This window comes from Salvia splendens, chromosome 16 (genome assembly GCF_004379255.2).
Source record: "Salvia splendens isolate huo1 chromosome 16, SspV2, whole genome shotgun sequence".
Classification (NCBI taxonomy): Eukaryota; Viridiplantae; Streptophyta; class Magnoliopsida; order Lamiales; family Lamiaceae; genus Salvia; species Salvia splendens.
Genome location: NC_056047.1, coordinates 5,231,317 through 5,258,668, shown reverse-complemented (window position 1 = coordinate 5,258,668; position 27,352 = coordinate 5,231,317). Strand labels below are relative to the sequence as shown.

Genomic DNA, 27,352 nt, shown 5'->3' with positions numbered 1-27,352 from the left:
GTAGATTTTTATCCGATTTCGTTTTCGACTCTTTGTGAAAAATTAATCTTGGGGTGGCTACAGAATAATGGTTTTCTATTGGGGTTGTTTGCAATTATCTTAATTGTTCTTGGATCACATTCTTTAATTTTTTATTTATTTCTTATTTCACTTGAAATATAAACTACTCCTATTAGTTAAATTAAAGTTAATTAAACTATACAATTAATCAATATCTTAAAATATAATATTGAAAGCTAAAACATACATAATTGAATCCCTTAAATTACCGTATAATATTGAAAGCATACAAATTCCACATTCCATATATTTGTCATTACAAATATTATAAAATTATAACCACTGAAATATAATTTTTGTCCAAATCTTGACAACTGACAAGTATCACAACGTAGATAAATCATTAATAATAGTATTTGTTTAGTTCTTGTCATCGAATATTTTAGTTATCGAGCATAATTCTAAACTTGATGAGACTCAAATAATTATTCAAAACAATGAACGAAAATACCCAATATTGGGTGTATGACAATATATAAGCCCAACATTTGTAATCAATATTTTAGCGGGCCGGGCTTTCCGAGATTAAGGAGTACTATATTCTACAATTCAAAGTCTATTAGACTATTCTAGTTTGGGCCATTAATTATTAAGAGTAGTTGAAAATCTCACTTTATATTTTCTTTCCATTTGTAAGTCGAGCTCTTAAAGTTTTAATAGGAATGTTTGGAGAACTTATATCTTTGTATAATATTAGTGCATAGATACGTGTTCGATTTGATAGATTAAATATAAATAATTTTTATAAAATAATAAAGGGCAATTCAGTTGATAAGAACATCTAATAGGTCTAGTGTTAAAGTCATAATTAGTAAATGATGAATCATTATCGATTGTCTTTAATAAAATTTACAAACATCCATTATGCAATAATTTAAGAAAATATTAAGATTTTAAATTAAATATGTGCATATCTAAAAATATGGAATAATGTTTTTATTGACTATTATATAATTTTTTCAAATCAAGTTCGAAATTATAAGAAAAGTTTGTCATAAATTTTCAATATCATTTCTGTTAACAAAACTAATTTTTATTTAGGTATATTTATCTTTATTCAACATAAAATTGGCATTCTCTCGTTCAATTACAATTGAATTAGATACCAGACAATTGTGCCCACTACTAACATCTCCAACGACTAAAAGTTTCTTAAAATGGCATAAATCCATTATTAAGATATTATGATATGACCCCCCAAAAGAGACAAACAAATTAATATGCTTTTCACGTAATGTTGTTGTTCACGTTAATTAGACCAATATTTGTTAAATCATTAGGCATATCAACTTGTTCCCATAAAATTAAGATAATAATGAATCTTATCTTTTTCGTGCAATCTTAGACAAATAAATAGATTGACATCGATCGATACCAATAATATGATTTATTATTTATAAAATCATTTTCAGGTCAAAGAGACGACACAAATTGAGAGATCAGGGATAATAGATCGAAATACTTCATATTCAAGAGAGAAAGAAAAAAGGACCCACCACACATTCACTCACTACTTGTATTATTGTTCTAAAATAATTTTATCACAAGTTCAACACTAAAAATATATACGTGCAATTTATAAACTCTACCATTTAAAACACCCCAACGTTGCCCATTATTTTCTGAAATGATTTGTAAAAGTCAATTGGAGTTGATTTGAAGGAATTATTAGTCACAAATTTTAGTTTTATTCTCTTGACTTGGACCACAAATAATTATCAATGAAGTGCGAACCTAAGATGATGAAACGTGTACAACATCAATTGTGAGGATGATTTTCGTTAAATTTCAATGTATTTCGTTGGTCAAAATTATCATACAATAATGCTAGCACACATATTCAACGTGTTAAATAAAGGATTATATCCAAATCATATACTCATAGTAACAACACAAATGGTGACCTTAACGCTTATCCCATTATATGTTCATTTATGTAAATGGCTAGGGACGTGATCAATTGTTAACTAATTACCAATTTAAAATTGAGATCAATCCTTAACTATTAGATTAGAAGATCTAGTGATTAAAATAGTATAAGTGTATTAGGCCACCCGCAACGCGTCTCGCGGGTGGCTCGTATCTCGTCCCGCCAAGACGAGACGGCGGCGAGACACGTTGCAGCGCCCCGTCTCGCCGAGACGCCCGTCCCACCGAGACACCTCGCGGGTTGTCTCGCCACGCGCTTGCGCGACGTGCCATGCGTGACGCCCACTCGCCGGCCCGTGAGTCGGCTTCGTCACGCTAACGCAATAAATCATTTTTTAAAAAAAATCGAATTTAATATATATATATATATATATATATATATAATCGAAAACTGTAATATTACCATTTTCCTTTTTTTATTATTTTTTTTATTTTTTCACTATATAAATACTCCTATTTCATCCTCATTTTACACACAAATACACATCAAATCCTCCAAATCATCTCCATTTCCTCTCCAATTTTCATCTAACCTCTCATCACAAAATGTCCGGCGACAGAAACTCTGGCGGTGGCGGTGGCGGCTCCGGCGGGTTTGACATCAACGCGTTTGGCGACTAAGGGGCATGTACAACGTGTTGGGTGGTTCCGGTTCTGGTTCGTCTACGCCGGTCACCCAGGGCTCGTCGACGCCAGGGGGTACCAACCACCCCATTTTGATGTGGATGCATACGCTCGTCCCTCCGCCCCGAGGTATTCGCAGGGATTATCCCAAATTCGGGAGGATTATCCGGATGAACCCCATCCAAGCCCATCTTGCCGGAATTGAGTATATGGCAAGACAAATTGGTATTCCGCCTCCAAGTAGCTTGAGTGCACCGCCACCGCCTTCGGGAGATGATTCGCCGGCGGAGTAGTTTTTTTAATTTCTATAAAATTGTATTTTAAATTATGTTTTTTTATTTATTTATTTTGCCACGAATTTAATTATGTATTTTTTAGGATTTTAAGTTGTATTTTTATTTTATTTAATGAAGTGTGTTTTTTATTAATTGAATTTGTTGGAAAAAAAAATAAAAAATTAAATTGAATGAATAGTAAGTTAATAGATGGTTAAGAGACGGATAAGAGATGAAAGGTTGCAGGTTCTGTCTCTTAGTTAAGAGATGGAGTGAAAAGTACAGTGGGGCCCATGAATAGTTAAGGGATGAGACGGTTAAGAGACAGATAAGAGACAGCGTTGCGGATGTCCTTATATTTTAAATGTAAATAATTATTAATTAAATTTAAAGGGTATTAATGTCAATTCTTATTTTCTCCCCTCAAAAATCATCTCAAAACTTTAAATTTACATAAGTCTCTCGGTTTAAATTATTTTTTCGTAAAAAATATATCAAATTAATGATAATTTTATAAGGATTCTAACGAGATCTCAATTGCATATATTCCGACGACGTTCGAATGATGAAATTTGATACTCCCTTCGTCCCACTTTAGGAGTCCCGGTCACTTTTGCGCACTCGTTTTGTAAAAATTATTATAAATAGTTAAAGTAAAGAAATGGTAAAGTAAAAAGTCGGATAATGTTGAGAAGACTTTTATCTACATTATTCTCTCTGTTACTTTACCATTTCTTTACTTTAACTATTTATTCTCATTTTTATAAAACGAGTGCGCAAAAGTGACCGGGACTCCTAAAGTGGGACAGAGGGAGTAATTTTTATTTCGATTTTGTATATGTTAATAAGCAGATTTATCAATAAATGCATAAAACAATCTCAATATAATGCATGTACAATCTCAATAAAAATGTGTGATATTTTTTGGTACTTGTGTTGAGATTTTCATGTCACTGTGTTGATATTTGTAATACATTATATTGATATAAAAAAATCACGAAAATTATAATATATTAACTAAATGACGATCTTACCCCTTTGTTGATATTTTATCAACTATTTATTGAAATTCGTGAGGTTTAATCTCATCCATTAATTTTAAAATCTAAGGGTGTAGATTTGATCTTAATTTTGAATTATGATACTATAAGTAATAGAGGAGGACCCGTTAGGTTATACGTATTTGAATTTAAAATATGTAACTTGAAACATTTAAATAAAAAAATTATTAGACAGATGGGTTATGATTGAATAAACAACAACTAAAGGAGCCCTCAAAATAGTAACCATAAATATGATTGACTTGATACATGTCATGTGACAATGTACTCAGATTAATTTTTTTTGCTTTGGAGAGTTATACAAATATCCAAGGCATATAATAATGGTGATGATATTTTTTTATTCTGGTAACAAGTGAAATTGTAATTACACTACACAAATAAAAAATACAAATAAAAATAATGTCATTTGATATCTCCGTTTAGATATATTTACCGATAGAAGGTTGTGTCATTTGATATTGATCATGGATGAAAATTAGACCCATATGGCAATATGGTTGTTTTATGTCGATACTAAGTGAAAATCAAATCCATCTAATAATGTGATTGTTTTATGTCGATTCTAATTAAAAATTAGAAATATCTTGTGGTGTGGCACAACCGTCAGATCATATGCAATGGTACAAATTTTGAGATCTCTAGTAAGAGCATCTCCAGTAACGGCGTCAAAATCGCGACGCCGATTTTTCGCCGACGCCGGTTCTGACGCCGAACCATTGGAACCGGCGTTGGCGAAATCGGCGTCGAAATCGGCGTGGCCATTCCGATTCGCGCGATGACACCGGTTCCGACGCCGATCCTCACGGCGCCATTGTGGGTCCCGGATCGGCGTCAAACCAGCGTCATATTTTATTTTTTATTTTTTTTCCTTTTGAAAACGCTATATATACGCGCTTTGAACGTCATTTTCATTCGCACCACTTGTTTTAACGAGTACTCTCTCTATCTTACTTTCTGTTCAAGATCAATAACGAGCAATGGAGAACAACTACGAAGGTACTCCAGTGACTCCCGGGGGATGGTCTCAGACTCCCCCGCCTCCCAGTGTAGGGTCTCAGACGGCCCCGACTCCCGGGGTAGGGTCCCATACTTCTCCGGCTCCTGGGGGAGGTGATTGGCCTCCGATGACCGGGTACTACAACATGTACCCGTGGCAGCAGATGATGCCGGGGGGGCACCCGGCATGCAGCCCCCTATGCAGATGATGCCGGGGTGGACACCCGGGATGCAGCCACCGGCGCAGCAGATGATTCCCTCAACGCAGGGGACGCACGGGGGGGACAACGCCTATCGGCCGACTTTTGATTTTTCCACCGGTTCTTCGCACACATCGACCCCAACGGATGCACAGTATACAGAGACCTTCTCCTTAGCGGACTTGGGTTTTGATATGAACGAGGTTCCGGAAACTCTCATTCAAAGTCAGGGAGTAGGGCGGGGTAAGAAGAAGGGCAAGGCCAAGAAGGTCGGCGAGTCGTCGCAGCCGGAGGCGGAAATCCGGGGCCGGAGGAAGTGGACGGACGCGGAGAACGTTGCGGTTGCCAAGGCGTGGGTGAGTGTCTGCGACGATCCTCTCGTTTCGAACAACCAGAGGATCGTCAACTTGTGGGCCAAGGTAGCCGCAGCCTACAGGGCATTTTGCCCTGAAGGGAGACTGTTCACCGGGGAGGAGGTCCGGAAGTGCTGGGACCGAATCAGGTCTGGCGTCTCTTGATTTTCGGGTTTGTACGCCAACGCCCTCCGCATGCAGACCAGTGGCCAAAAGAGGAAGACTGCAGGAGGATTGCGGAGAGAGCCTACCCCGATCCGCAGAAGAAGTACTATGAGTTCACCTACTGGAACTGCTACGTTGTGCTCAACGAGTCGGAGAAATTCCGGGCAGGCGTCGACGCTGGCTGGCCGAAGAGGCAGAAACTGAACTATACCGGATATTATAGCGGCAGCAGCGGTGGTTCGACATACCTCCCCGAGACGGCCCAGGAGGTCCCGACTCCTCGTTCGTTCGGTCGCCGACCTCGCCCGGTTGGCCAAAGGCGGGCGCAACAGGTTGCGAGGGGAGGCACCCCGAGTTCCCAGGGGGTCCATTCGACATCCCCCCTCGGCAGGTCTACCGAGGAGCTCAAATTCTTCGTGCGCCAACAAACGCGCCCTCAAATGGTGAAGACCTTAGCCGACTTCCAAGCGGCGGTGGACCCCGAGGTGAAGGATTTTCTTCGTGTATTGCTCCAGAGCCAGCGTGAAGAATTGGAGGCGATGAGGAGGGACACCGGCGGGAATAGCCGCGGCGTAGGTGGCGACGGAGGCGGCGGCGACGACGGTGAAGAAGCGCTGGGCGACGACGGAGAAGAGGACGACGGCGAGGAGTGATTTTGTTTTACTTTTTTAAATTAATGCACTTTTTAATTTTTGTATTTTTTAAAAATTATTGTACTTTTTTTAAAAAATTAATGTACTTTTTAAGTTTTAATATTATTATTCGAATTTTCCGTATTTGTCTCGTAAATTAAATTCCGTATGTTGATACGAGTGTAAATTAAATTATATAATTGTTATTAGTGATGTGGATAAGTAGTGTGAAGGCTATGTGAGAGCTATTTGATGTCCAGTTGATGTGGCAAGCTGATGTGGCAGGAGAATTGTAGTGCTGATGATGTGGCAGTGTGAAGGTTATGTGAGAGCTATTTGACGTCCAGTCTTACTGGAGATGCTCTAAGTAGAAAATGAGAAGTAAGTTGACTTGACCTCGAATATATTCCCACACACTGAATTGACACAATATCGACAATGTAACAAATCATTTGCTATTTTTGTTTTGGAACTTTATTTATTTTGAAAGGACAAGGTGAGTCACAATCCATTATTCATGAGAAAAGAATTGTATGGAAAAGCAAGTAGGAAAAAATCAAAATTGGTGAGTGCCAGAAATTTGTGGAAATATCCAAAGAAAGAAAATAATCCAGTTCTATTTGTCTCTTATTTAATTGTGTCATAAATGGAGTATTGTGAATCCAAATGTGTGGCCTACAATCACCCTTACCCCACCACATATATTTTTCACGGTCCTCGTTTCATCCACGTGTCAATTATTCATTTTCTGTGGCTCAAATTGTGTTGAATAAACAGTAATTTAAATTTATGTCGGATGATCTGTCAAGTCGACATTTAAATAGCAGTATTGATTATTCAAATTTAATGTCATATTTATCGACTTTTAATGCGTTGCATATAATATAATACTCCCTCCGTCCCGGACTACTTGCATTTATTTCCTTTCTGGGCGTCTCAAGTTATTTACACTCTTTCCATTTTTAGTAAAAATTATCACCTGCAGCCGCAATTGTTGACTTTGCTATACACTCATTCCTTAATCTCCGTGCCGAAAAGGAAATGTGCGAGTAGTCCGGGACGGAGGGAGTACGAATTATTTATAAAATTAATATGAAAATAAATAAATTATGAGGGTGTTGAGTCGAATATAATGATACTAAATCTTCTAGTTGTAAATCACTTAAATTGGGTCTATGTATCTAGTCCGATTTTATATTTCAACAACTTAAATTTGGGTCTATGTATGTAGTCCAATTTTAATTTTCAATAATAAATCATTAATATTTGTATTAATTGTGATTCTATACAATAAAAACCGATTGATATGGAGGAATAAGAAAATAGGAACGAAATTACTATTTTCATTTCATTTCAAATTTCAATCCATGGTTAGTAATCTTTAACTATGAGTGTCTATTTCTAATGTTGAGGAAATAATCATTTCTTCATATAATCATATTTATCAATTTTATCTCATATTTATAGTTATTTACTAATTAAGTTTTGGACATTATTTATGAAAAGAATTGAAGTAGAATATTAATATCAATATAATAATTCATTTCTTAGAATAAATTAGTAAGCCATCCTCCAAGATTCCATCGTTAGAATAAATATAATTATAAAAGATTGTGATAAATTTAAGATTATCTTCATCAGATTTATGCGTAGAAATATTCGCAAATCAGAAAATTCTTGATGCCTCGGGGGCAAAATCGTCCCAACAGATATTAGCGGCACAAGTAAGCGGAGGGTACATCCGTAATTTCACGGCAACACGCGTCGCACGCACATTCTACTCTCTCCTTATTTAATGAGCTTCCCAAGTCCCAACCTATTCCGCCGACCTCAAATATCGCTCCTCCACATACCGAATTCTACAGAACTCTTTTATTCCTCGGAGAAGATTTTTCATTTCAGTCGGTCGAGAACTCTCAATCTAGGGTTTGTTTTCGATCTTCTCCAAGAATATATTTATTTTAATACGTGAGTCAGTTTTGTTCGTCGTTTCGATTTTGTTTTAATGCATGAAACTGTTTGCTTATGAGATTTTGTTTATATTTCCTTGAAATTTCAGTTTTGTTTGCCGAAGCTTGGGGATAAGGAGCCTCCTGGGTCGTTTGGTTTATTTATAATCATCAACTTTTCGTAAGTTTCAGATCTCCGTTGTTCTAGTCGTTTTAATTTATTTTTGTAGATTCATTGTTGCATATGACATATCGATAAATTTTAGATATTAAATTTGTTTTTGATTTTGGATATATTGTAGATCGAGTTTTATGTGATAATAATACGTGATTCGCGAAGCTAGTTTACAAATTCGCCTGTGATTATTTTGATCCGTTTTATTCTCCGTTGTATTTTTCTGTGTTTTGTCATTCTATTTATTTTTGCCGTCAATGCGTTTCTCTTTTCCCTATAAGCTCCTCAATTCTGTTTCTGGACTAAAATATCGATTGTTAATATTGCTGAATTAACCATATTCATATATACATATTTTTATCACGGCAGTATTTCGTCTTAGTTTGAGTTGTAAACAAACTGAGTATTTTCATATAGCTAAGGTAATTATGTGATGTCTTTTGAGTACTTTTATATTTCCTGAGGTACTGTTGCTATGATTATAACGTACTCTCTGGTAATTATAATTTGTAGCATGCTTTTTAAAATCATTGTTGCCTTTATAGTAATGCTTTTTCTGTTTTTGTTGTTTTGTTATGTTAACTTTTACTGTTTGTTTTAGCTTCTAATTTTTTTTGATTCATTTTGCAGGAAAAATTGAATGATCTGATGGAGTCAAAGGGTGGGAAGAAGAAATCTAGCAGTAGTAAATCCCTATTCTACGAAGCTCCCCTCGGTTACAGCATTGAAGACGTTCGACCGAACGGTGGAATCAAGAAATTCAGATCTGCTGCATACTCAAACGTGAGCACCAATTTCAACGGTTTAATCGTTCTGACTTTGCTTGTTCTGTATGTTGTTTTTCTAACTTCTACCTTTTCTTCTCCCTCTTGTGCAGTGCGCTCGCAAGCCATCCTGAGACTCGTCAAGCTTTACGATAACCACCCTGCCTTGCTAGCAGGATTATAGCTTAGATTTTGTCTTTCCAATTCTCTCTTTCTTTCCTCATCCTTGTTATTCTCTCTGCAAAGTATCCCGCCATCCGATTAAGCCAAAATGGACATGCCAGTCTCTGCAATTGGGTTTGAGGGTTATGAGAAGAGGCTCGAGATCTCTTTTGTTGAGCCCGGAGTATTTGCTGACACCGGCGGCTATGGCCTCCGCGCGCTTACCAAAGCACAGTTGGATGAAATCTTAGATCCAGCACAATGCACCATTGTTGCATCTCTGAAGAACGATGATGTCGACTCCTATGTCCTGTCCGAGTCGAGCCTCTTTGTCTACTCATACCAGATAATTCTGAAAACTTGTGGCACTACAAAACTGCTGCTGTCCATCCCACCGATTCTGAGGTTGGCTGATGGACTTGGACTGACTGTGAGCTCTGTTAGATACTCCCGTGGAAGCTTCATATTCCCGGGTGCTCAACCATTCCCCCACCGGAGTTTCAACGAGGAAGTTGCTGTTCTTGACGACCATTTCTCCAAACTTGGACTGATGAGCGAAGCCTATGTGATGGGAGATGCTGATGAGCACGAGAAGTGGCATGTCTACTCAGCCTACTTGAAGCCGTCGAGTGATGTGGAACCTGTGTACACCCTTGAGATGTGCATGACCAATCTGGACCAGAAGAAGGCCTCTGTGTTCTTCAAGAACCAATCCAGCTCTGCTGCTATCATGACCGATGCGTCTGGCATCAGGAACATCCTCCCTGAATCAGAGATCTGTGACTTTGATTTTGACCCATGTGGCTACTCCATGAACTCGATCGAGGGAGGCGCGGTGTCTACTATCCATGTCACCCCAGAAGATGGCTTCAGCTATGCAAGTTTTGAAACAGGCGGGTATGATTTTGGGAAGGTAGACTTGACTCAGCTCGTGGAGAGGGTGTTGGCGTGCTTCAACCCGGCCAAATTCTCCGTGGCTGTGCGAGCTTCTGTTGCTGGGAAGGAGCTTGAGTCTGCTTTTAAACTGGACATTGCAAAGTATGGTTGTGCAGAGAGGAGATGCGAGGTGCTCGGTGATGGTGGATCTGTTATCTACTGCAACTTCACTAGTGCCGCGGGCTGTGGATCTCCAATGTCGACTCTGCACCAATGCTGGAGTGAGAGCGAGGATGAGGAAATCGAAAAGAAATAAATTTTCTTTTGAGTCTCCGTTTCTATGAATACTATTCTACTAGGGTTCTTGCTCAGTTTCTGAGATATGTTGAACTTGTTTTGAAATTTTTTTATGATTTAGTCGTTTGTGTTTTGGTTTTTTACTTTTCCAGTGCTGTTATAAAAGAGGGGCATTTTACTGTACCCTCTCTTTGATATATAGGTATTGTTATTTGCTTTTACATTGTTTTTCATTTCTTATATTCCGTATCTGCTTAAATTAAAAATGTAGCATCATCTGCTGATCACTACCGTTGAGATTGAATTTATACTCTTTTGCAAATTTGTACTGCCATGTTCATCTTGGCATAGGTGGGTCAAAATGTTTAGACAGAGAGGGCATATGTTTTTGCATGTGAAGAATATTAGAACATTTAAAGAGGTTCGTTCAAGATGGGGGATGGGTCACAACAAGTAGAGAAGGCAGGGCAATATCCTTTATGCATGTGGAGGAATTGGACATTTCTAGAGGCTAGGTATGAAGAGTGTCTATTCAATTTGCGGTGCATGCATTAAGATAGTGTTATTGAAAAAGTAACATGAGAGAATGTGAGGTTGTGAACCCATTATTATATTATAATCATCAACTATAGGTTAAATTATTGTCATACAGTACCCAAATTTATTTATACTCTGGTTATGGTTGCAGAAAGCCAAAAATTAAATTATATCCGGCCCACTAAAAAAATATAGCCACCAAAAAATAAACAAACAAACAATCAAATAAACAAATTCCTCGTTGGCAGTCTCTCTCATTTCTCAGTTCTCACTCTCAATTTCTGTCGCTGTAATGTGTAATCCCTTCTTCTCAGTTTGTGGCGAAACTCACCGACCAACAACTACCCGAAGTCCCCGTTTTCTCCCTTATTCTCAGCAGACTGCACATCAACAAACTTGGCGCTGTCTTCGTCAATGACGGATCCAGAAAACTGAACTCGTGGGGTCGAAAAATAATTGATTATATATAACATAATATTTAAATAATTATTATATATATTAATAAAATTAATATGTTGCATTATGTTTGTTAAGCACGGTAATTAAATAATGCTAGTATCCATATTTTTAAAAATATAAAAAAACACATCATATAATAATATAATTTTAAATTGTAATTTTACAAATATTATTGTTATTTAACTACAAATAAAAATAAAAGTCAAATCAAATCAAATTAATGAATCATATTAAATGACAATTATTTTTAATATTTTACACATTTTCAATTTACTTGGACTATTAATAAAACATTAATTAAATCAAACAAACTGCAAACACTTGTTAAAAGCACTACGGAGTATTTAAGTTTACAATTAAAAGAAGAAAATATAATAACGTTGTACTACTATTAAAAAATTCCCTTGGTTTACTAAAACAAAATTACAGTGGTGCGCTGCTTTCTTCTTCGTCTTTTTCGAACTGCAGTTCTTCTTCTTTTTCAATTTTCTCATGAAGCCTTTTCTCTCTGGTGAAACTATTTCACCTCTCCCCTAATCTTTTTTCTTCTAATTCTCTTCCTCATTTCTCTTCCATGGACACGAAGCAGCCAAAGCGTGGGGTCGACGGCTGATTTGTGAGGTTCTCGGAGGTATTCACGGACCGGCGGTGGGGTCGGCCAACCCCACCTGGGTCCGTCATTGGTCTCCGTTGTTCTCTCGAGCTCTATTGCTCCTCGCCACTGCTTCTGTCGATTTGTGCTCGCCGTCCTCTTGCAGCCTCAACTCAACAACATCAAGAAGCCCTAATTGTATTTGTTCTCCAGCTCAACTTCTTCACCGATGTTGAATCTCCTTCACACAAGTATTTCATCAAACACGCTCGAGGGAAACATCTCGTGTTCCAGCTCGCACCAATTTTCTGTCGCTGGTAAGTCAAATTATATGCGAATTTTATAAAGTATACCAATACAGAAGATCAATTGGCTTCCCGGAAAATCTTGATTTTCGATGGAATGCTTACATTTTGCAAGGAGTGAGAGCCTACTAGTTAAAACCGTATGTGCAGTCGTAGTTAAGGGCTATTGGGATAAACTCTTGAAACCGAAGATTGGTTCAAGCGTAACATCATCTGTTATAAACCAAGTATTATCTGAATTTTCTGTAAATGGCTTCTTAGTTTCATGGTCATTCTTCAAATGGGTGGAAACAATCCCAGGGTACAAGCATTCGTTGCAATCTTCTTGGACCCTGATTTGTACTCTCACGAAACAGAACCATTTTAGGGCTGCTCAAAATTTGGTCGAGAAGATCGCAAGAAGAGATTTTTTGTCGTCTCCTGCTGTTTTAAATGCTCTTGTGAATAGTTGCTGCGATCCCGATGTAAATGCTCACGTTTTGAGCTGGTTGGTGATATTTTATGCTGATTCAAAGATGACCTCAGAGGCGGTTCAAGTTTTTGAGCATATGAGGGTATGCGGATATAAGCCTCACCTGCACGCCTGTACTGTACTTTTGAATTCGTTGGTGAAAGAGGGGCTGACTAATTTGGTGTGGAAAGTGTATAAAAAGATGGTTAAAGTTGGGGTTCATCCAAATTTACTTGTTTATAATGTGTTGATCCATGCTTGTTGTAAGTCGAGGGATGCAGAGAAGGCGGAGGAGTTGTTGATTGAAATGGAGTCAAACAACGTGTCACCTGATATTTTCACGTATAATACGTTGATTTCATTGTACTGTAAAAAGGGTATGCACTATGAGGCGTTATGCGTTCAGGATAGGATGGAAAAAGGAGGAGTGTGTCCGGATATTGTAACTTACAATTCACTTATTTATAGTTATTGCAGAGAAGGTCGAATGAGGGAGGCTTGGAGGCTGTTTAAGGAGATTAAAGGTGATGTACCTAACCATGTCACGTATACTACCTTGATTGATGGTTATTGCAGAGTTGGTGATATTGTCAAAGCATTGCAGTTGCGTGGTGAAATGGAGGCCAACGGGTTGTATCCTGGCGTAGTTACCTATAATGCACTTCTGCGGAAGTTATTTGAAGAGGGCCGGATGGGGGATGCAAATAAAATATTGAATGAGATGGGTGATAGAAAAATCAAACCTGATGTTGTGACTTGTAATACATTGATTAATGCTTATTGCAAGATAGGTGATATGAGATCTGCTTTAAAGTTTAGAAATAGGATGTTGGAGGCGGGTCTGAGGCCTGATCAGTTTACTTACAAGGCATTGATTCACGGGTACTGCAAATCGAAGGAGATAAACAGTGCTAAAGAGATGTTATTTGATATGATTAGGGCTGGATTATCCCCAAGTTATTGTACATACACATGGCTTGTGGATTTCTACTGCAACAGAAATGACGATGAGGCTATTTTGGCATTGCTTGATGAGCTAGTACAGGGGGGTATTTGTGTTGACATCAGTGTGTATCGAGCAATGATACGAAGATTGTGTAAGAAAGAAAGAATTGGTTGTGCACAAAGAGTATTCGGAGCTATGCAAACGAGGGGGATATTAGGAGATACTGTGATCTACTCGAGTCTGGCTTATGCACACTTCAGAGGTGGAGATGACATTTCTGCTTCTGCATTGCTAGACGAAATGTATCAGAGGAGACTGATGTTGACGCTCAAAATATTCAGAAGTATAAGTGCTTCGTACGCAGAGGATGGGACCAACTTAGACGCTTTTTGGAGTACTCTTACTGATAGAGGTTTGATTTCAAAGTCCATATACCAAAAGTTTCAGCAAGCCAAGTTATAATTTGGATGTAATTTCTGTTTTCATCAACAACTAGTCTCAAGCACCCCAGTCAATGCCATTGCTCGTACGCAATCAGGTATGCTCGGAAGACAATTTTAGCTGATTCAATCATATTAACATAGCAATTACAAAATATTTCATGGGAAAATTGCTTGGATGTGTCCAGGATCTTTATTCTATCGTACACAATGTTTGGTATGATATTTGAATTGAATGTATATTATAACTCTGTTCTTCCCTTTATACATTGTTTTTACTAAATGTATACTCTGTTTGAGTTATGGACATAATCTTTTTTAGTTATAAATGCATTTTATACTATAGATGTTTGAAAAGTTATTGATAGTTATTCTGAAGAACATAATGGTATGTCAAGAAATTTACAGAAATGTTATTTGTTTGCTGCTAGAATTGCTTGCCTGTGGCCCTTAGCTTCATTCATAGGTGGTATTAAGATGGAACTTTGTTGGAATAAATACCCAATTTTTTAATCCAAGTTATAGTGCCAATTTTGGAAGAAACCGACAATGGAAGATAGAAACTCCTATCTTTGTGGATCAGCATACATCATCCCCCCTCCCCTTTGAATAGCCAATCAAACAGCCCTTCAGATGCTATAAATTGCCAATCTTAACATATCTCCCAATACGAGTTTTCGCACACACACACACACGCATACAAACACTCTTCTCTCTCAATTGTGATTAATAACCAATCTGAATGGATAACTCCAACAGCGCAAGCTACCACGCTGGAGTGGCAAAGGGCCAAGCGCAGGTACACTAACGACGTACATGTTGTGTTAGAAACTAAAGCAATACCTGATGAACTGTAGAGTTATGGTTGAATGTTTGTGGAAATGCAGGAAAAGGGCAGCCAGCTGATACATAAGGCTAGCAATGCAGCAGAGTCTGCCAAGGAATCAGCTCAAAATGTAATCAAATCACATCTCTTACTTTGTTCATTAATGGATTGTAATAAATTATTGATGTTGGTTATCTTTTGTTTTTCCATGATATATATATATATATATAGGCTGGACAGCAGATTCAGGCAAAGGCACAAGGTGCTGTTGATGCTGTCAAGGATGCAGTCAACTCTAACAATTGAGACCCGAACCTTCCATCTAATATTTTTTTACCTTTGTTTGAAGTTGGGTTCATGACTTCATTGTTTTATATGTGTTCCCTTTTTCTGTTTAGGGAGGCAAGAGTCTCTCGTCAGATTCTTCTTTTGATATAATAAAATACTTATTATTTTTAATCTGTGTATTGTTCCACCACCCAATGCGTAGTTTTCTAGTGAAAATACAATACAGTTTTCGAAATAATATTACTCCATTAAGGACCGTCTGGTTTGAGTGATTATCAAATGTTTAGTATATATATGATAGAAAAAATTTATCCAACTTAATGTAACACTACTTCTTTGAATATTATTTGTATTCGAAATCGGTAACTGTTGTATATACATTATTTTCATATGTGGAACTAAGATTAATCAAGTATTTACATGTCAGAAAATAATTGACAATTACTTGATTAATTTTATATGAAGATACAAGGTAGATAATTAGATCAAAATGCATGGTTAATCTAAATTATATGATCATATGAGATCATCGCCAAATACACTCCCCATCATGTTCCAGTAACCTTTTTTTTATTACAAGGTTCCTTATAAAGAATTTAACTAACATCAAAATTACACTATGTAGTGACTATAATTTTGAAAAATAAAAGATATTGTACGAACTCAAGTTGACATAAATGGAGTGCAATATGAATCTAATCTACCTAGATTTCAATAAATTTAAAATTAATACTCCACATTTGTTAATAATACTCAGAGATTGAAAATCAAATTAAATCACGAACTTAACTGAACCTAATCGAATAAATATTTAAAATAATAGATATAATTTCATCTTAAAACAAAACAAAAAAAAGGATCAAACCAATTTTAAAAATATTCGAAAAATCGAACTTTTCAATATTGTTTTTACTAAATGCCTGTATTATCAGATCATTTTAAAACGAAATTCCATCAATCTCTCTTCTCCCCTTAAAACCCTAATCTGAAGTTCTTGAACATTATCAAAAGCCCCCAACTCTCTCTCTCTCTCTCTCTCTCTCTCTCTCTCTCATCCATTGAAGAAGACAACAGCTCGAGATCAATCCAATACAATGAGGAACCAATGCCTCCGCCTTCTTCTCCTCCGCTGCCACCCTCCATCCGCGCCTCACATTTCTCAGGTACACCATTTCCGCTCCTTCCCTTCCTCACTCCTCCACGCACCTGCACCTCACCCGATCCCGATTCCCTTCTCACTAACTCGCCATTTCACCTCATCCACGGACCCTGCCGTCGAGCTTCCCAAACCAAGGGCCGATCAAGCTGCTCTAATCGAAATTTTCTCTAAACCTGAAATTTCTATTGACGCGATTAAGTCCGATTTAGATTCTAAGAATGTTATCGTGTCGCATGATTTGATTTTAGAAGTGTTAAAAACTCCCAATATTGACCCTGATGTTGCCAGGCGGATTTTTTATTGGGTTTCGGGTAGTCAGAGGGAGATTTTGAGCTGTAATTCGTATAATATGATGATTGGGATCTTAGGGGGTAATGGATTTGTGAAGGAAACTTGGGAATTGATTAATGTTATGAAAAAGAAGCGGTACGGTGTGAAGAGGGGCGCATTTGATAGAATTTCTGAGAGGTTTATGAAAGATGGGGCTATTGATGACGTTGAGAAGTTGAAGGCTGTGTATGCAACGCGTTTCGGTGGCCGCAAGAGCAAGGATGTGGCCGGAGGAGATTCTGGTGTAAGTGACTGTGTTAGGGTTGGCGAGATCATTAGGGGACAAGTTTGGGGAGATGATGTTGAGAAAGAGTTGAAAGAATTGGGTGTGGAGTTCTCGAGTGATCTGGTCAAGGGGGTGCTGGGGATGCTTGGAGGCGATCCGAATAAAGCTTTGATTTTCTTTAGGTGGGTTGAGGATAGCGGTGTGTTTAAGCATGATGAGCATTCGTATAATGCACTAGCAAGAGTGTTGGGTAATGAAGACCACAGTCAGAAATTTTGGAGGTTCATTGATGAAATGAGAAGTGAAGGGCATGAGATGGCGAGGGAGACCTATGTTAGTGTCTGTAAGCAGTTTCTTAAGAAGAAAATGATAGAGGATGCTGTGAATTTGTTCGAATTTGCAGCGAATGGTGTGAATAAGCCGTCTGTTGAGGACTGCACTTTGCTTTTGAAGAAAATAGTTGCCAGCGAAGAACTAGATATGGACTCGTTTCTGAAAGTTGTTGAGGTCTTCAAGGCTAATGGAAATGCGTTTACTGATAATATCGTCGAGGCACTTGTCAAATCTTTGATTAGTGTGGGGAGGATGAATGAGTGCAATAGCATATTGGCAGAGTTGATGGAGGCTGGTTATGTCCCTTCTGGTGATGTGCAGCGTAAGATTGCGTTTAAGCTCAGTAAGTATGGAGACACAGGAAAGGCGCTGGAGTTTGTGGATAAGATGATGGCTTCCTTCGATTATTCACCTTGGATATCTTTAGTTAAAGGATTCTGCGAGGAGCACAATCTGGATGGAGCATCTATTAGCGTTGAAAAGATGGTGAAGAAACTAGGTGCCTCCTCTTGTGGCGGGCGCCCTATAGACTTGTTGGTCGGCGCATACTGTCAGCAAAACAGGCCATTGGGGGCATACAAGTTTGTTAAGAAGATGGTTAATGAGAAATTCTTAAGGCCAAGGCACACGTTGTACAAAACACTAACAAGGAGGCTATTAGCCAGAAAACATTTCAAAGAAGCTCTAGATGTTATGTGTATGATGAAGAACCAAGGCTACCCTGCCGATGTGGATTCCTTCATCCCGTACCTTGCCAAGAAAGGAACTACTGAAGAAGCTGTTGCATTTACACAGGGCATGACTTCGAAGAGATCTCCAGCGATTCCTTTTTTCCTTCGGTTGTTTGAGGCGTATCTCTCAGCCGGAAGACAGTCTCAGGCGCACGACTTCCTTGCAACATGCCCAGGATATGTTAAAGATCATGCTGATGTTTTGGATCTGTTCACTTCTAACATGTCGGGTGCAGCCAAGAAGAAGGCTGCGGATGTTGCGGTGTAGTGTTTAGATGTGATAGTTTTGTTTTTTGGTACACTATTAGTAAGGAAGGGGAGTGGGAGGTCTTCATGCTTTTAAAATGTTTGCCAATTTATTCAATATTGCAGGATTTGCTGAATCTTGATATGAACTGATCAATAATGTAATAGACTGGATTTTCTCCCCTTGGAATTTTGGTTTTTCACTCTGCCTATGGGTGTATTGAGTTTTGATGAGTGCTAATCAATAGTATCTGAAAATAAAGATAGATGGGCCAGGCCCAAATGAAAAGCCCAGGTTTTATTCTGCCAGTCCAATAAGCTTTATAAAACTTGCCAGAAACTATTAATAGATAAATTACTCCATATGTAAGAGATTCTCAAGATGTAAGATATTTTCCAGTCCTATATATAGTCGAGTTTGATAGATGCACTTTGTCTTTGTCCAATCTCACTTAAATTGACACTAGTATTTCAAACTCTATTAGCCACACATACAGACACACCACATCAACAATTGGGATATTCGGCTATTTAGTTGTTTATTTGGATTGCCTCTTTGTCTCCTCATAAGTTACAATTGAACATAGAGATATGAAATTCAGACTTGCTTATTGTAAATTATATCCAAAATTTACTTTATGGTTTGATTTTTTGATTCAGTTGCAAAATAGTCCAATCCATATTTTTGGGCTGGAAATTTTACGCGGAAGACATGAATGGATATTTTAATTTCTTTTGTAAATTATATATGAATATCGTTTTTATGTTCGAGCAGAAAATGTATTTCCATTTTCCAAGTTTACATAAGGGGAGTATATCTAAGGCCAAAGTTATTTTCCTAACTCGACCCAAAAAAATGGCATAATAAACTTGATTATTTAGACATTTCTAAAACTTTTAAATTCAAATTCAGTATTTAGGTTGTTGTGTTTTGCTCTTCTATCCGATCAGTTTCATTGTAGCTGCTAAATTGCAACTCGAACAATTGCAAAACTCCAATTTCATCGCTCCAACTCGCGACTAAATGAAACTAAGGGAGGGCAATCCAAACAATAATATTCAAACTTCTAGATGTATAGTTTCAAAATCAAATACACCAAATCCTAGAAAGTCCTATGAAAAATTAGAAGAAACTTGTGTAAAAATTGAGGCTGCTAATTAAGTAGGGACAAGGTACAAAGTTTGGAATAGAAATATCGAAGCTTCTCACAAACATAGTGGTATACATATATTTGAAAGTTAAGGTGTGGAAAATGATAAAATGGAAGAAAATGACATTTCATTGTTGTTGTTTTAAGGCAGTGTCACAACTGTCGCGATGGTCCAAGATGGGATGCAAGTATGCAACCACCATCACCATATTGTAAAAATGTGACACTTCCTTCAGCAAAACGCGATGATGGTGACACCACATTTTTATTTATATTATATATATATATATGTATTTAACCCCATAATTCTATTGCAGAAGAAGGTAGCAGCTCTGCTCTGTATGTGGAATTGGAGGTTTGTGTTTGACACATTCTGTTATGTTTGTTACTGATGAGTATATGAAAATGAGGTAGCATGACAAAATGCAATCAGCCTGTGATGATTAGTACCTATTAAACCGGGAGTACTACTTCATCTCTTACTCACTAAGGGACCACAATTTTACATTAATACATACTACTACCTCTTATATGCTCGAATTTTTTTCATAATATGCCATCCAAAATGTTCGATCGTTTCGTAGCTATGTTAGAGCAAATTCGGAGCTTTTATACGGTTTTAATTGTGTGTTTGGTACACATGCTAGTCTTAGTAAATGATCCGTGTTATTTTACGGTTCGAAAAACCACCCTATGTTTCAGCCTATAAATTTAATTCACAATTTTGACGGGTTACACAAGCAGCTTTGGAAACTGTACCTAGGCAACACATGATGGTCTACTATATTCACAAATTTAGGGGGCTATTTGAGAATATATAAGCATCACCTCACCTCATCTTACAAATTAATAATGTTAATTCGATTTCTAATTATGCTGAGTGTTTAATTAGTGTGTATATTAATCATCAATTATCATTGGATTCGTGCTTAGCTCTTTCCTCTAGACGACATGCCATAATTAATTCAACGGTTCTTTGCTAATAGTAATAGTTTTCTCGAAAACTAAAGCAATTTGATTAGGTTTAAGGTTACATTGAGAGACTTGATGATTGGACTCCATCATATTATGTCTAATGTTCATATATATATCAGTATTTGATCTCTTTGAGCTGTAAATTAGAGTAATTATTAATATAAGTGCTTTAGCTCTGTGACTGAGGGATTTAAGGCCGAGACTAAACAAAAAACATAATTAACTATATCCACATTTGGTGAACAATCACTTCAAACACAACCACTTCATACTTTTCTTATGAATACTAATACTACTAATATTCGTAATTATATATACTATGTGCATATATGTGTCTTGTAAATAGACCACTACTACTCCTTAAAAGTAATTATTGATTTTCCTAGGTAGATTGTGAGTAATTACTATAATTTGTATCATCTATAAGGGATAACGTAGGACCATTTCTTTTGCTTGTGTCTATCACGTTGAGCACTTCCATCTCATTGATATAATTTGGCTACAAAAGGAATAAAATAGAGTAAAAAGTAAAAATTATAAATAACAAAAAAATCCAAACTATTTGAAATTTGTAAACGAGAAAGAAGTGTGAATATAATGGAAAGACATTAGAAATTTTGAACATATTGTTTGGATTGATCAGTTTGGAGGCAAACGGTCCCAAAGCATAATTCCCTCTCACAATATATAAAAATATTGAGTTTTGGTATCCAAAGAACAAAGAGACAATTTTACCCAGCTGTGTTTCACACATCACTTCTAATCCGAATGGATATTTTTGTCATTTACACATTTAAAGCTTTCTCTCTTTCTCTCTTGTTTGGTCAATTTTTTCTCTTACATTATGATCGGACATATATGACCCATATGTTTGTCTTAGGTTTTTTTTAATTTCATCACTTTTAATTATTGTACTTAAACCTTTTATGGACCAGAATATTTTCCTTTTAGGACATTATCTTTGCTTCCACTAATATATGAAAGAATAATATTCAATTTCTATGGTGCCTTATGTCTATAAGATATGGTTTGGGCTCCTTTCATTTGTTATTAAACGAATAATACCAGTGTGTTTGTCTTATTTCTAGTACTAATAATCAATCTTTTGTCATTCAAGAAAAGGCCAACAACTTGAAAGCTATTTTTGGGTCATTTTTATGCATTTTCACATTTTTGTGCTCGGAACTTTTCTTTATCTCGTTAGAGAAAAAGTTAAGTGGTCAACATTTTTGTGTATAAAGAAGACTATATTTTATAAATTTCAATTTTGAGAGTTGGATGGTTTTTCCCCTATAATTCGATTTGATCATTTGTGCTTATGCACTACAATTAGCACAAAGCATAAAAGTGGTAGTATAAATCCTATTATAATAAGAAGAAAAAAAATCAAATCATAATAACTAAATGCTAACAATTAAAAGCATGAACATAACTCCATAAGTGTACTTGACTTTTTTTTTTCCTAATTTGGGAGAGACGCATGAGGGTCGTGCGTCTCCCATTAATGAAACGCATGACGGAGATGGGTTTTACAGAAAGACGCATGACTCTCATGCGTCTTGAGTCATGCGTCTTTCAATTTTTCATTTTTTTAAAGACGCATGAAGGTCATGCGTCTTAGGGAGAGACGCATCTCCATCATGCGTGGCTTTTTTTTATAGACGACGCATGACCGTCATGCGTCTTAGGGAGAGACGCATGAGGCTCATGCGTCTTTATGTTAAACAAAACAGACGCGAGGCGAGTCAGTAGCTCATATTCTGCGAGAGAGAAAGAGGCAGCCGCGAACTCAGGCGATTCTGGCGATTTCCCGTCATATTTCGGTAAGTTTCCTTCAATCTTTCAACATTCCTCCCTTATTTATTGTTTATTTGCATATAATTAGGGTTTCTAATAAATTTATCTTAAACTTACTAAATTATGGTTTATAGAAAAAAAATTGTCTCTAAATTGGTTTGTATATATTTTTGCAGAAATCATGCAAGTATTTGTGAGTTTATATTGGGGTGGTAGAATAGTTCAACTTCCTCAAGTGGGTATTTGTTATGGTCCTCCTCGTGCGAGAGCCTCCATCGTATTGAATTCGTGTGTTTCATTCTCTGAATTAGTTGCAATGATATGTGCTAAAGATAAGAATAGATTCATTTCAACACTCCATCTAAATATCATGGAGGCATTGTCCCTTTGGTACCGGTACGAGTTATATATGTACTGGGGTTGACAGTGATGAAAGCGTGATGTCTATGTTCAATGAGGCTCTAAATTCTACTCGTCATATTGAATTATTTGTTGAGTATTCGTCTGTTGGAAATTTAGAAATCCCACCAGTTGTTGGATCATCTGCGAGGGCTGAACATATGAGCTTTGATTGTGGTATGAATGAGCAAGTAGATATTGCAGATGCTGCTAATGTTAGAATGAAAATCAAGTGAATGTGCAAGAGCATATTGATGTTGATGTTGTACGAAGAGACCTTGATCCACCATTGTAGTCATCATCATCTGATGCTATTTTAAATGATGATTCTCCAGGTGATGTTTCTAGTGATGGGGAGATAGTGTGTAAACCCGTCGTGCAAGGTGAACAACCACTTCCAGAATACGTTCACAGTGGGTTGAAATATTTTCACAGACTACCGAGTGGTCCTTTTGAGGTACCTGATGTTGGTAATGAACACAGTACTATGTACTGGGATGAAGAGCACCCGTATCGGATTAATGCGAGAATAAAATATGATAGCAAGCTGCATATGAAGACGGCTACTACTATGTGGAGTCTGAGGCAACACCGACAATTTCGGGTGGTTGAGAGCAAATTAAGAAGGTGACATACCGTATGCAAATATCCAGCAGGGAGGACAGAAGATGGGGTAGTTATTATCAGCAAAACCGACGCTGAAAAAGTGAATGAATGTTCGTGGGAAGTTTCTGTTACACAAAGGGCCCATGATGATATGTGGGAAATTAGGAAGTGGGTGGGACGCCATAGTTGCGAGAGCCATCGTAATGATATAGGACATGCTAACTTTTCATCATCAATGATTGCTTTGTGTATTCGCCATCAATTGCTAAAAAATGTCGAGTACAAAGCCGCAACCGTAAAAAAATTTGTTCATGACAGATTTCATGTGGTAGTCAGTTATAAGAAGACATGGTATGCATGGAGAATGGCTATAGAGATTGTAATTGGTGGATGGGAGGAGTCATTTAGGGATTTGCCAAGCTACATGCTTGAACTGCAGTCAAGGAATCCAGGCACAATTGTTGAGTGGAGGCACAATGAGTTGTTGAGCCAGGGACGTAATAAAGTCTTCTACTATGTTTTCTGGGCACTTGGGCCTGCTATACATGCTTTCCAAGAGTGCCAACCAGTTTTAACAATAGACGAGACTCACCTTCGAGGAAGATTTAAAGGTAAGTTGCTTGTTGCTTGTGGTGTTGATGCCAACAAGAAATGTCTACTTATTGCATATGCTATTGTTGATAAAGAAACTGGCGACAGTTGGGAGTGGTTTTTGGATCATGCAAGAATTCATCATCATCTTCCTCTTCAACTTGTACATGAGGCACAAACTGATAATTTTGAAAGAATGAATCGACTGATGCTCGGGCTCCACTCCATTGCGGCACATCTTGACTTTGTGAATAGGGGCAACGATTCCAATCAGGCTCAGGCTGGCTTGGAGAATACAGGGGACGGTCCCGCTGTGATTGAGACTCATGTGTCGGATATAAAAACCACTGAGGTGGGTCATGCTCTGGATTCATCGGCTCTGGTACTACATAATCGGGATGCGGCTGCGACATCCTGAACTATTTTGTGAAACCGTGTCCTCCAGTCCGAACACCAGTCACTCCACGACGTGGTGGAATTACTTGTGGTTGATAAGGCATGACCACATCTTGGTGTTGGGAAGCCGTATACTCCATGACATCAGCGTGGTTCGTAGACTGAAGGGCATGCCTAGCAATTTCTCGAATATGTCGCATTCTTGGGTCCATTTCTTCTTCACTAGTTAAATGCCAAACCTGCTGAAAACCCTCAACCTAGATAAAAAAAAATCATACAAATATCAATACGAAACTATCTATAACACATGAAAGCATATAGTTTAATATAACAAACTTACAAATAATCTCATCGAAGAAGCTGACTCGTTCATCCCAGCAGTTGACCGTGCCCCGGGTTGAGTCAGGTACGTCACTGTAATCTTGTTATACCACACCATATACCCCGGACTCATAGGAATGTTCATGGACATCGTTCCAGCATCTTCGGTTGCCTGGAACCTTTCATACCTCATGTCCCACTCCCCAATGTAGAACTGATGCGTGTTTTCCCAATTGTTACCCTTCTTACCACGCCGATCATTTTTACCCAAATGATCGGCAATTTTTAGCATCATATCTACATATTGAGGAATATCCTGGTACCGATTAAACTGTCGGTGCACTCGTCCAGCCTCATGTGCCTCGACATAGGACCAACACACCAAGTAAGTGTCGCACAAGGAGCATCCATTCACATCACTGCAGTAGTCAGACAGTATGCAATGTGCATATGACGTCCACAGAAACTACAAACCAGCAATGCAAACGCCAAATTAACTTGATAATAAATTCATAAATTAAGTCAACATTAAAATAATATTCACCTGGTCAGGTCTAATCAGGGATATTTGATCACGGTAATGCTCAACCGAATATCTAGGAGCATTTCCTATTTGCGTAGTTCCTTTCCACCTATAAATAAAATTGATGTAAAAAAAACCCAAGATGCCTAAATAAATAAATATTTAAATATATACCTGGCGCCACATGGCGTATATGGCTCGTGCACGAGTGCTCCTATGAACGACGACCTCAATGTGGGCATTCTTTCCCACGCCCATAGCTGCAGAAGCATCATAGGCCCACCCAAATCTTTCCTCTTATCCATGGAAGCCTCGCACAGGTAATGATACAGGTACGACAAAGCCGCATTTCCCCAACTAATATTCTGCACCTCGTCCGGATCCTCAAATGCATTCAACCACATAAAAGGAACCTTACACCCCGTGGTGTCTGGTAAAATGAGACCTCCTAACAAAATTAGGGCATTGATACGTGCCCTTTAGATGTATATATATGTAGGTAGGTCTTCACCCAAAGGTATCCTCGTCTGGTTGATCAGAGCGATCATCAGCAAACCGCCTTGCTTTGTCTCTGTGTTTGTATCCGGTATCCATCCCAACAAATCTCGGCACTTGCTAGGCCAATCGGGATATCCGACATGATGGTCACGTCCTGTGAAAACGCGACCGTCCGCTCTCAAGCCCCAAATGGCTTGCACATCTTCCAAGGTCACCGTCGCCTCTCCAATTGGTAGATGGAAAGTGTGCGTCTCCGGCCTCCAACGCTCAATCAAAGCCGTGATAAGCTCATTGCCGACCCTCATCGACTTCCCACAATCCATCTCGCCTTTAAAACCAAATAGGTCAAGCCAATATCTCACATTCTCATGCATGTCCACATCCCATGTCTTACTTTCCGTCCTTCGAACTTTGAAAACTTGTGTTGTGCCATCTTTCAGTAGTTTATTTGAAATGTGTTTCCATCTAATCTAATAACATATTCACAAGACAACAATTACAAACTCACATTTAAAATTCAAATAACATATAAATTCAAATCATCATCAAAACAACAAAACATTATAAACCAAATGATTCACTCATAATCCAATGAATACTATATATTAGAAACTCCAATTCATCACAATTCATGATTTATAAGGCCTAATTTACATATAACTATTAAATTAGAAGGTTAAATTACAAGATACATTTCAATCCCTACTCTCTTCTCCAATAACAACCAAAATCGCAACACCAAGCATCTCAAACATATCAAAAACTATACAATAGAATGAATTTCACCAATAAAATATATTACAACTAACAAAACAACAAAACATCGGTCAAATATGAACAATTTCTTATAAACCCTAATTTACAAAATTGAGAGAAACCTACACAAAATATGCAAATAAACAACAAATAAGGGAGGAATGTTGAAAGATTGAAGGAAACTTACCGGAATATGACGGAAAATCGCCAAGAAATCGCCGAAATCGCCGAGTTGCGTCTGCTCTTTCTCTCTCGTGTCTGCCCTCTGTCGCGTGCGTCTGGTCTGATTTATGCAAATTAGAGACGCATGAGCCTCATGCGTCTCTCCCTAAGACGCATGACGGTCATGCGTCGTCTATAAAATAAAAAAAAGCGACGCATGATGGAGATGCGTCTCTCCCTAAGACACATGACCTTCATGCGTCTTTAAAAAAATGAAAAATTGAAAGACGCATGAGAGTCATGCGTCTTTCTGTAAAACGCATCCCCGTCATGCGTTTCATTAAATGGAGACCCTCATGCGTCTCTCCCAAAGCAGGAAAAAACAAAAAGTCCAGTACACTTATGGAACGTTAATTATACTCTAGAACGACAAAAAAATTAACCCATAACTAACCTACTCGTAGAGATGCATGAAAATAACTAATAATTATGGCCAAATGTAATAATTAGAAAATAATGCCAAGTTAGGATTTAATTTCGTAAGAGATATTATTATGTCAATATATAGTTAGCACATTAAATTAGAAACACACTTGACATAGGTTAAAACTTATGTTAAAGTAAGCTATACCCCAATTCAAGGATCGTGTTTGTCGCCAAAAGCTTAAAACAGAATCGTGCATTTTTAAATGGGATCGTTTGCTTTTCTATTTTACTCTTCTTCATAAAAGAAAAGAAAAGAAAAGAAAAGAAAAAGAAAAATAAAAAGTAATAAGGAAAAAGAAAA

General features: G+C 37.6%; 4 protein-coding genes across 4 annotated transcripts; 3 read left to right on the top strand and 1 right to left on the bottom strand.

Moving 5' to 3' along the window:
- The first annotated feature begins 8,109 nt into the window (after positions 1-8,109).
- LOC121769800 (S-adenosylmethionine decarboxylase proenzyme-like) lies at positions 8,110-10,742 on the top strand. Its single transcript, XM_042166559.1, has 5 exons — positions 8,110-8,266; positions 8,358-8,428; positions 9,053-9,205; positions 9,300-9,316; positions 9,457-10,742. The coding sequence occupies exons 3-5, from the start codon at positions 9,071-9,073 to the stop codon at positions 10,538-10,540; spliced, it is 1,236 nt and encodes a 411-aa protein (XP_042022493.1). The 5' UTR covers positions 8,110-8,266; positions 8,358-8,428; positions 9,053-9,070; the 3' UTR covers positions 10,541-10,742.
- Positions 10,743-11,936: 1,194 nt separating this feature from the next.
- LOC121772643 (pentatricopeptide repeat-containing protein At5g38730) lies at positions 11,937-15,536 on the top strand. The gene is made up of 5 exons (XM_042169830.1): positions 11,937-14,223; positions 14,308-14,349; positions 15,011-15,050; positions 15,139-15,207; positions 15,309-15,536. Exons 1-4 carry the CDS (start codon positions 12,507-12,509, stop codon positions 15,155-15,157), a joined length of 1,818 nt encoding a protein of 605 aa, XP_042025764.1. The 5' UTR covers positions 11,937-12,506; the 3' UTR covers positions 15,158-15,207; positions 15,309-15,536.
- Positions 15,537-16,322: 786 nt separating this feature from the next.
- LOC121771784 (pentatricopeptide repeat-containing protein At5g15980, mitochondrial-like) lies at positions 16,323-18,580 on the top strand. The gene has a single exon (XM_042168664.1). The coding sequence runs from the start codon at positions 16,460-16,462 to the stop codon at positions 18,410-18,412; it is 1,953 nt and encodes a 650-aa protein (XP_042024598.1). The 5' UTR covers positions 16,323-16,459; the 3' UTR covers positions 18,413-18,580.
- A 5,748-nt stretch (positions 18,581-24,328) lies between these two features.
- Positions 24,329-25,970, bottom strand: LOC121771988 (serine/threonine-protein phosphatase 7 long form homolog). The gene is made up of 5 exons (XM_042168895.1): positions 25,661-25,970; positions 25,324-25,579; positions 25,171-25,258; positions 24,646-25,092; positions 24,329-24,562 (listed from the first exon to the last, which is right to left on the bottom strand). The coding sequence occupies exons 1-5, from the start codon at positions 25,968-25,970 to the stop codon at positions 24,329-24,331; spliced, it is 1,335 nt and encodes a 444-aa protein (XP_042024829.1).
- Positions 25,971-27,352: the final 1,382 nt, after the last annotated feature.